At 32.1% G+C, this 10,275-nt stretch overlaps 3 protein-coding genes across 4 annotated transcripts; 2 read left to right on the plus strand and 1 right to left on the minus strand.

Annotated features, from left to right (window-relative positions):
- Positions 1-654: 654 nt before the first annotated feature.
- LOC129946472 (uncharacterized) lies at positions 655-1,364 on the plus strand. Its single transcript, XM_056056667.1, has 4 exons — positions 655-741; positions 818-888; positions 991-1,163; positions 1,227-1,364. The coding sequence occupies exons 2-4, from the start codon at positions 843-845 to the stop codon at positions 1,281-1,283; spliced, it is 276 nt and encodes a 91-aa protein (XP_055912642.1). The 5' UTR covers positions 655-741; positions 818-842; the 3' UTR covers positions 1,284-1,364.
- A 929-nt stretch (positions 1,365-2,293) lies between these two features.
- LOC129946488 (DNA-directed RNA polymerase III subunit RPC7-like) lies at positions 2,294-3,315 on the minus strand. Of its 2 annotated transcripts, none has more exons than XM_056056701.1 (4): positions 3,026-3,315; positions 2,837-2,965; positions 2,528-2,776; positions 2,294-2,463 (listed from the first exon to the last, which is right to left on the minus strand). In XM_056056701.1, exons 1-4 carry the CDS (start codon positions 3,173-3,175, stop codon positions 2,344-2,346), a joined length of 648 nt encoding a protein of 215 aa, XP_055912676.1. In that variant the 5' UTR covers positions 3,176-3,315; the 3' UTR covers positions 2,294-2,343. The 2 variants fall into 2 exon arrangements, with proteins under 2 accessions (XP_055912676.1, XP_055912677.1); XM_056056702.1 differs by having other exon boundaries at positions 2,294-2,460; positions 3,026-3,314.
- A 1,704-nt stretch (positions 3,316-5,019) lies between these two features.
- Positions 5,020-6,574, plus strand: LOC129945826 (RAB6-interacting golgin). The gene is made up of 4 exons (XM_056055757.1): positions 5,020-5,217; positions 5,298-5,757; positions 5,828-5,968; positions 6,028-6,574. The coding sequence occupies exons 1-4, from the start codon at positions 5,148-5,150 to the stop codon at positions 6,260-6,262; spliced, it is 906 nt and encodes a 301-aa protein (XP_055911732.1). The 5' UTR covers positions 5,020-5,147; the 3' UTR covers positions 6,263-6,574.
- Positions 6,575-10,275: the final 3,701 nt, after the last annotated feature.

Consider the following 10,275-nt stretch of genomic DNA (forward strand, 5'->3'; position numbering starts at 1 on the left):
TGCAGCATTTTCTACAAATCACAAGATCTCGGTTGCCAGTGTTAATTTTCGTGAAAAAATATCAGCCTGGAAACTTATCTTCTGTTAGATGTTCACCATTTTTAAACAATTTCAATTCTTTACTGAAGCTTCTATTGTCCCATTTGTTTATGTTTTTGTTTATCAAATTTTAAAGGATAAAGCTTAAAAGTGACCGCTTTTCTTGTAATGCGAAAACTTAGATGTAACAATAACTCATTTCATTTAATTTTAAAAATAGTTTTCCAAATTTTAAAATACAATTCCTGATTAATTACTATTAAAACAGTTTCATTTTGTTTTGCTAACTATAATCATGTTATGAAATTAGTACTAAGGCCAGAGGTTAAAATCAAAATGTTGACAGTTTCTTAGTTGTAATAGAAAAGATAAGTAAACAGACTCATAAATATTTTAAATTAAATAGGAATTGATTCTGTTCAACATGCAAATTTATTAATTGTTTATTAAATAGTTATTTATTAACACTTCTGTGCAAAATTAAGTTTACATAAACCTGAAACAAATAATATTATTCCAACTATGCTCTGAACTTAGCAAATCGCTGTGTTCCCAACCTAAGAATTTGTTCCGAATTAAAGAAATGTCAAAATAATCCCAATCGATAGTCGTCCATCGTGACTTCGATACTCGTTCTGACCGTGTGAAAAATCCCAACTTTTTTGATTATTTTTCTCCACACACTGTCAAGTCGAGGCGATTGTGAGTAGAAATCAATCTTCAAATTACTCTAAAAAATTAATTATCAAATTAACGCATTCTTTTAATTTTATTCAAGACATTATTCCATAAACTTTGTCAACATGTTGGTCAAACAAATTGCATCCCAAGCCCTTTTGTTGAGAAATGGTAAGATAAAAAAAAACCTAACTACATATCGTTGGTAACCTTACATTACATAATATTGAATCATTTCCCTGAATAAAAAAAAATTATTTCCTTATTTGCCAGCTGGTGCATTGTCTCGTGCTGCCTACCATGCCGGTGGACACCACAAGGTCACAACAATGAACGACTTACCAGTCCCTGAGGGAGATTGGCAAGAACATCATTCTCGTCAGAATTCCAAATACAACGCTGTTCTGCTTACTGGAATTTTGGTTTTGGGTGGTACTATTGGATTTGTAAGTTTTTAAAATTGAAAATTGTTTTTTTTTTTATTTAAATCAATCTTTAATTGTTTTTAGGCCAAATCATCAGGAATCATCTTCTTGAACTCAAAACCACCAAAGACCTACGAATAAACAACACACCATTTCCAGGAGAAGAATGTAGCAAGTTGTTAAATAGTAAAATAAATGTTTTGCAATTAAGCTAATTGTAAATTTTTGGCATTTTTATTGTTAATATTCAACTTTTAACATTATAATTATTTTCTATTATGGGGACTTTTCCTTACTGCAAATTTTTGTGAAAAGTTCTTACTAATTTTCTGCACGAAAAATATTATGAGTCTACGGAGTGACATAATTTTTGAACATAAATATCTATCTACGTAGATGTAGTCTCTTTCCCTAGGTAAGTAAGAGGCAACAACATAATTTATAGAATGATTGGAAAACGGACTTCGCAAAAAACTGGTGAAACATATTGATACATAAAACTAGAAACGACAAGTAGCTCCCCTTAAAAAATTGTTGATTATGTTTTCCTTTGGGTGCAAAAGTATGTCGCGATTTTTCATAATGATTGCAATTTTCAAAGGGTATAAAGTAGGAAAAGATAGGTAGGTGATGAAATGGGATAGATTTCGAGAGAATGGAATTTAGGACAACTTAGCTGCTAAGGAGAAGGAGGAGCACATAATAGCTCATCAATTGTTAGAAAAGGGGCCTGTAATGTATCCTGTTGGAATAAATATTTCGGTAAACGAGAATTTGTCAATTTTTATCAATATTCAATTTTTTATACATAATCTGAAGTGAATTATTTGCTGAATTTTATTTTGTAATGAAGTGTTTTTTCTGGATTTATGATGTTTGCCAGGCTAATGGGAGGAATGTTCAGAATTTCCGAAAGTAGTAAAGTTCTAGTATCTTCTTCTCTACTTACTTTCCAATTACTTGAAAAATTTGTTTAGTGTCTGTTTCATTTTAAAATTCTTGATACCAGCGGGTTGAAGGCTTTGCCTTGCATATTCTTAAACTTTAAACCTCCTTTTTAGACGCTAGAAAATTAGTTAGCGAGTAAGCTAACAAGATGCTATGCTAGGCTAGGAAATTATTTGCGCTATAAAATCTTAAACATTAACAACTGATTTTTTTAAAAAAATGTATTTCTTAAAGTTTAGATCTTAACATATTTTCAATAAACTGGACCATCATCCAAATTGTCATCTTCTTCATTATACGCTTCTCCATTATCAAAGTAACTGTTACCATAGTCGTTTTCATCGTCCATTTCATCATCAGCTCTCAAGTCCTGCTTGAAGAAAACAAGTAAATTCAAACAATAATAGTTGCCTTAAATAACAAAAGCAAAGCCTTACCTCTTCTTCTTCCTCTTCGGCTTCAGAGTCGGATGCTTTCTTTTCATTTAAATCAGGATCAACATCAGTCTTTTCTTTTTCTTCAAGTACTTTTAGTGTATCATCAATATTCGCTGCTTTTGATTTCTTTGCTGGTACAGTAGTTTTGGCACTCGTTTTACGTTTATTAAACATTGGAGACAATTCACTGGGCATTAAATTCCATGGAATATCCGCTTTTATTTTGGTTTTTGAGTTTTCAAGGGCATTCTTTTGGGTTGAAGAGATTCAAATTAGTACAAAAAAATATGCAATTTAAGTTTTACTTACAGCATATTGATCTGAATAGCGCAAAATATTAGCTTTTGTGACTTTTGGCGTGATATAGTAAGGAGAGTCTCTCATGTGATTTAAAAAATCTTCCTTCCAGAGGATTTGATAGTTTTGTGAGGCAGTTGTCTGTGGATTTAACGATTATAAGGTAGAAAACTTTGTTTATTTATCATTTATATATTTCACCTCCATTGTAACAGGCTTAGACATAAGTGGGGGGAAAGTTGGTGGAGGTGCTAGTTGTACTTGAGGCATATCCTTTCCAATGCAACCCATAGCTTGAAGTTGCTCTTGAGTTAACGAGGATGTCTTGCCACCTCGTCCTCTGCCAGCCATTGTGTTGTTTTATTTTATTTTGTTTATCACAACTTTGAATAGGTTGTTCCAATTAAAAAGTAACCAACAATTTTAGGCACATGAATAGTTTTGTTTAAACCTTAAAGTTAAAATATAAACAGAACACGGTGGTATTTGGCATTTGGCCTTGAGATTTTTTTTTTCATTTGACAGTCATTTGACATGGGCGCGTTCTTCTTCACATTAATTCAGGTCAATTCTTAAGGGCTTGATCATTAGGTCTGGGATAGTGTGAGCGCAAATTACCAACTTTTGTAAATTCTTCACTTTCGTCTCTATCTCTAGCACTATCATCGTGGGTTTTTATGAGGGCGGCAATGAGTGGCTAAGGTGACATTAGATATAACAGTTTGTTTACCTAACTTTTGTATACAACACTTATAACGCCATCTTGAGGCTACTTTGCACATAAACAAAAACGGCTCCATGATAATAATATACATTTTCGTGTTTATACCATATAGGATGTCTAGAACGGCTTTCAATATTCACACAAAGAAGTTGATTTGTTAGACAACGTTTTCTTCTTCACGGTTGCACAAACGTTGCTCAGTTTTAACTTTTTTCGCAAAACATTTTAACCAATTTTCTATCAACCATGTAAACGCCCAATTTTGTCTATCAAAAGTGACAGAAAAAAATGCCAGTCAATCGTCGGCAAATTTTCTATCAAAAATTGTCCGACTTCTTGCAATCGTTTGTACTCGTCTAAACACGAAATTTTTCGTATTTTCCATTAATTGGAAATTGGATGATGTTCTTTTCAAATAACATAATCCAATTTTTAACTGGCAGACAGTTTTTGAAAAGTTCTACAAAAAAGGTTGAAAAGGATGGGAAGCATGAGAAAGACAGTAGATATTGTCTGTTTCATAATTGTTCCACTTTTTTGTATTTATTATTTTATTTAAATGTTCTTGCACGACTTGTTGTTTTCACTTATAAAATAAATGTTCATTTCTCTGTCATCTGTACAGAAGATTGTATTCCAATGAGTATACCAAGTTTTTAGTTTTCTAAAGTCGGGTAAACAGACAATTTTTAATTGGAAGATACAAAATTGTCGGCAATCATTGTCAGTCGATTTTCTACCAACAAATTTTCTAATATTTGGATAAAATCAACCATCCGTATAAATTGGGAACTGTCGCCTAATTGGATGCTATTGGAAAATTTTTGAGAGTGCAACCCACTTTGAAAGATCTCTTCAAATAACTATCGCCATTGAACCAGACCCTCGGACAAAATTGTCAAATAAGTCATTAATAGGCGTTTTTCTTTTATTGTTTAGAAAAGGGTTCTGAGAAAAGTCCGAGCATACGGAGCATGCTCATTGCATTGCTGTTTTGTTGACAACCTTCTTATTACAACATTCAGTGGTACACAATATACAGATTAAACTTCCTTATGTGGCCTTAGGACCAGCCAAATTTTGTATGTTTTATAGAAAACGGCATGAGTTACACATATTAACGGTTTTGAATCTCGTCTAAAGTTCTTTCGAGGTTTCATTCTTACATTTCATATCGCTGACACTAATTCTTCAAAGGAAACAAAATATAACAATTTCATCATAAGAAAATCACTATTTAGACATAACAAACCTAAATACTATAGAAAAAATAACTAATGAAGTATTTGAAATGACATTTTGGCATCCTGCCATTCGTTTGAAAACGTCAAAATTACTCTTCATCAAATTTGTTTTTAGTGTGAAGAGGGGCTTAATTCAACAAGATCACTTAAAAATCGAAACTGGCAGTGCTAGCTCGATAATTCCAACTTGACATTTTAAAACGTCAAAATTGTTTGCTTAGCCCTTGGACGTAAGCAATTTGTAAAATATAAAATTCTTGTAATGTTTTAACTCGATCTTATCTTCCGGCAAAATATTAATTATTTATTAAAACAAACAACAACCAATCTTTATTCTTATTTATGCCACAACATCATGTCTGATAAATTCAACGGATTTAGTCCAGAAGATATTAACAAGATCACTTCAAATTCTGTAAAAACAAGTAAGTTACAACTTGTTGCTTCCATATAATCATTAAACACTAATCGAGTTAAACACCTTATTTTATTATTTTTCCCAAAGTGAAATCTGCCACAATCAGAAGTCATGGAATCCGAAGGATGCCGGAAAAAAAGGAACTGGCAAGATCACAGGAGAATCTTAAAATAAAGAAGCCGGTTCAAAAAAATAATCCCAAGGCTGTCGTGACGACCTTATCACAAGCACAGGAGGATTCAATGGATGAAATAAATCTAAACAAAAGCATGTCCAAGTCCATTGAAGGTGCTTTATTCTATCAACCTATTCCTAAAGCACAACACACAATCCAAAAAGAGCCTTCCGATATCTCACGGTCGCCTGATGTTCCAAATGATAACAATGATAATTCATTTAATGACTCCTCCATATTACCAGAACCATCTGAAAATATTGAATCTCCATTTAAGGGAGTGTCACTAAAAGATTTTGAAGTTCATCGAAAACTAATCGAGGAACAAAATAAGCAGAAGAAGGATTTGCTTCACAAAGCCATCGAAGCTCAGTATGAAAAAAAACTCCAACACTTAAATTTTTTTTTTTTTTCATTATTCCTTTTTTTTTTAATTATGTAGTTCACAAAAAACTGCTGCCGAGGCGAAAAAAATCGAAGAAATCAAAAGTGAACTGTCAAAGCTTGATAATGAACTAGCTACCGACGTGGCTCTCTTAAGAAAGCAAATTGATGCCGCGTGCATTCAATATGCTAGCATTGAGTAAGTTTTATCTACTAAATATAATGTTTGTTGTATGTCCTTATTGCGTTTATGTTCAGAAAACAATACAATAAAGTTGAAGCACAATTTTTGAAAGCCAAAATAGATTTGCACAACGCCTCTGAGAAGAAGGAACTCCTTACCGAACATTTATGTACTGTAATTGCTCATAATGAAGATCGAAAAGCCCAAAAACTATCTGAGTTAATGCACAAAGTGGGACTTACTCCATCGGGAGATTTTGCAGAAACCACAAATGGATTTCACAATACTGATTCTCCATCATCAACATAGAAACTTAAATAATGCGCCTAACTGCAGGCAGTTTTATGAGTTTATTGTTGTTAGATTTCTTTTTAACTATAAGTCGATATTCAATACTTAAAGTTCGTGACAAAATCTTAGCCAGTTTAATAATATTTTTAGTAATTGTAAATTTAACTGTTAAAAGTGCAAAGCAATATTATACCTAATTTTTAATCTCCCACCAATAAAGTGGTTCTATATTTTATTTATAATGCTTTAATTGTGTTATGTATGTATTACAATTATTTTTATATACTCACCATTGTATTTTATAAATAAAGAGATTTATTATAAAAAATATATTTTGTTATAAATTTAAAATTTAACTTATAAAATTTTCAGTTAATTGTTATAAGAGGCCGTTAAGCTATTAAAAACGTCTTTCATTATTTCTACTTTTTAATTTAATAAACCAAACTAATTACTTTCTTAATCTCGCCTTTTTAAATTATATTTGTTTTTTTATTTGATTGTTCCCACGCCTATTATTAAACAAATCAGTATTTGTCACTGTATGAAAAAGGTATCATAGCAGCAGAAAGCTAGCATAGAATTTACTTGCGTTATGCTAATCAAGTAGGATTATAGCTACAAATCATTTCCACTTGAAATCAATTATTATAAAGATGATTTGCATCATTCAGATTTTTGAGAGATTTTCAACATTCATTGCGTGGTGTAAATAAATATTTTAATCGTTGTGTAAAGAGATGTGATTTTTCTTTCTTAACAAATGTTGTTGCACCAAAAAGCTCTGTCTTAAGCCAAAACGAGAAGACTTAGATACGAATATGTAGTATGTATGCATGTATATGTTGTTCAATATCTAGATGTGGTAGTGTGGTTTAAAAAATTGGGTGTTTTGCACGTACTGTTAGGTACAGAGATTCTTTATTTAGCCGCACTACTCGAATGTGGAATGCTTTACCTAACTAAATATTTCCAACTCCTAATTGCTCGTACTGTGTTTAATTATTATAAGGGTATTCATAACCCCTTTAGTGCGAGCAAAATACCCATGTTTTTTTGGAAAATCTATCCATACCCGTGTTTTGTTGGAAAATATATCAACAGTACAGTAAGATTTTACACGAATAACAAAAACAATATCCGCAGTATGAATACTACCGATAAAAGTTCAAGTAGAATCTTACTACGGATGGGTATTTGATATTTACAGGAGTCTCGAATGGATATTATGTGATTTCGTTCTCAAATGTTGGTACGATTGAATATAGATTTGTATCTCGATGGCTGTGTTCGTTGAGTAGTTGTGGATTTGTGTTTTCCATTGGGGAAAAAAATCAATCGATTCCGGTCGGGGAATCAAGTTCATTTCAACTCGATTCAGGTATATAAAGAATTGAGGCGGGCTACCTTCAACACCACATTTTTATATAGTAGTCTACGAACAAACGCCCTTCTTGAACTTTATATTTGATGTCAAAGCTGCAATTTTTAAATTAACTTTTTTTTAGAACATCAATTTCCAGATGTTTTCTTACCATTTCTTTTCGAAAATTGTTAATTTTATTTGTTTTAGTTAATTTTTTTGGAAATTTAATTTTAACTTTTTTTTTATTTGAGTGTTTTTTTTTTTTATTATTATTCTGACCGATCTTCTTTCAGTTGTAACAATTTTTAAATACAAAAATCTGGCTACTGCCGATGCGTTTTCTTGAGAATTTTATAGAACGCCAAAAAACACGAGTAGTATAAAAAAAACTGCATTCTTCGAACGAACATTTTGACCAAGGCAACTACTTACTTTTTCAGCTGTCATATATTTCAAACTAGGAACCTTACTTCACAAGTCCTACCTTATGTTGAATGTAGAAAAACTAAGGAAAGCATTATTGTCAACCAATCACTCCTCAGGCAAGCTACGAGTCCAACACAATTTGTATTTTGTATTGTAAAGAAATTAAAGTTATTCCTCTTCTAATTTGATAAATTACTTTTTTACAAAAAACATTAAATGCAATTGCGCATAAAATAAATATTTCATATAGTAATAAAGTTCAGCTTTCATTTAATTGAAAAATCATAATAAGATGTCTTTTTGACATAAGTCGACTTGAATTGATACTTAGGGATATTATTATGTTTATTATGTTTATTCATTCATTATTCTCTTTTACACAATAAACTAACGTATATACATAGTTACAAAATCATACTTTTTACAATTCAGAATAGCTAGTGACATTTTGTATTTTGCTTATAAAAGCTATAAATAGTGTTAGATGTCACTTTAAAAAAGACAAAATTAATCAAAGTGGGGTGACAGTCATTATTGTTTTTTTTTTTTTTTTCTTTGTTTTTTTCTTTTTTTCAAAATTAACAATAAAATTTACAAATATAATTAAAATTTTAAAGATTTTAAACTAATATTTATGCAACATAGGAGAGCAAATCTTCTATCTCATCGTGATCAAAATCAAGAAGCCATGATTTAACATTCTTTAAAAATTTACTTTGGGTTCTTATAACTCTTATATCATGAGGAAGATTATTAAAAAGTTTACAAGACACAACTGGGTAGGAGTTCCTATAATGAGTAGTGCGGAAAGCTGGAATTAAGACAACATGACGGCTAATGCTACGTAAGTTACGTGAATCAAATATAGGACTTTGCATATAGCCACCTCTCATATAAAATATTTTAGAGACCCTAAAATAAAATAAATGCCTAACTGGAAGAATTCTCAAGGATCTAAACAATGACATAGAGTGAGCAAGGCGATGAGCGTTACTAATTTTTCTTATGGCGCACTTTTGTAAGATGACGATTAGCCTTAGATTGGACATGTAGGCACCTCCCCAAACACTAATCCCATATTGCAGTTTTAAATGGAAGAATCCATGGTAAACAGTAATGAGTGTTCTATTAGAACAACACTTTCTTAACCGATATAAACACCTAATAGAAGAGCGCAAGTACTGTTTCAAACTAGAAATGTGTTGCATCCAACTCATGTTTTGATCGACCGTAGTACCAAGATATTTAAAGTTCCTGACCACTTCAATTTGAAAACAGTTCGAACTGCAGACCTCATTTTCATTAAAGGTTGCTTCAGACACAGATGTACAAACACAACCATTTAAGCTGAAACGCTGACAGTCAAACGAGTGGAACTTGACATCGACATATGGTGGCTCAAGTGAACCTAATCTGAAAAACATTAATTTGGTTTTTCCACTTACAATTAACTTATGTGAAGCAAACCATAATCTCAATAAGTGAATATCGTGGTTAAGTTCAGCTGTCAGATTCAGTGGGCTCGTTGAGCCATATGCGATTCCAAGATCATCTCCAAAAGCTGTAACTCTACCTGCAAACGGTAGGGAAAACAGAGAGTTAATGAAAATCAAAAACAGAACCGGTCCTAAGACTGACCCTTGGGGGATACCTAACCTTAGCACCTGGGGGCTACTTAAGAAATCGCCGATTTTTACTCTTAGTTTACGGTTCTTTAAGTAAGAAGCGAACCAGTTGTATATAAAGCCACGAAAACCGACATTATATAGTTTATCCAAAAGAATATCATGAACAACCATGTCAAATGCTTTGGTAATATCCACAAAGAGACCAGCGCAAAACTTCCTTTCATCCAAGGCTTTGTTAATAAAAGAGCAAAAACATAAAAGAGCATCCTCAGTGGATTTTTATATACTAATTTTCCAGTCAACTTTCCAATATAATTGAAGACAAATTTTTGTCAGCTAGCCAATCAGAGACCCTGAGACAGCTTCCCGTATTTAGACCATGAGGCAGCTTCCCGTATTTTGCTTAGACTCGTGCAGGCTGTCTGAGAGAGTGAAACTTACTCAAGGGACTGAAAGGATGGAGTTATTGTAAAGTTTCCAAAGAAAGGAAACCTCAAAAACTGTAATAACTTGTAACACAGTTCCGTCCGTTTCTCCGAAATTAATGCAACTATTATTCTCGAGAGGATTAAGTCCAGCATCGAGTCTACCCTCAATACCAAGCGGGGTTT

This window comes from Eupeodes corollae, chromosome 2, assembly GCF_945859685.1.
Source record: "Eupeodes corollae chromosome 2, idEupCoro1.1, whole genome shotgun sequence".
NCBI classification, from domain to species: domain Eukaryota; kingdom Metazoa; phylum Arthropoda; class Insecta; order Diptera; family Syrphidae; genus Eupeodes; species Eupeodes corollae.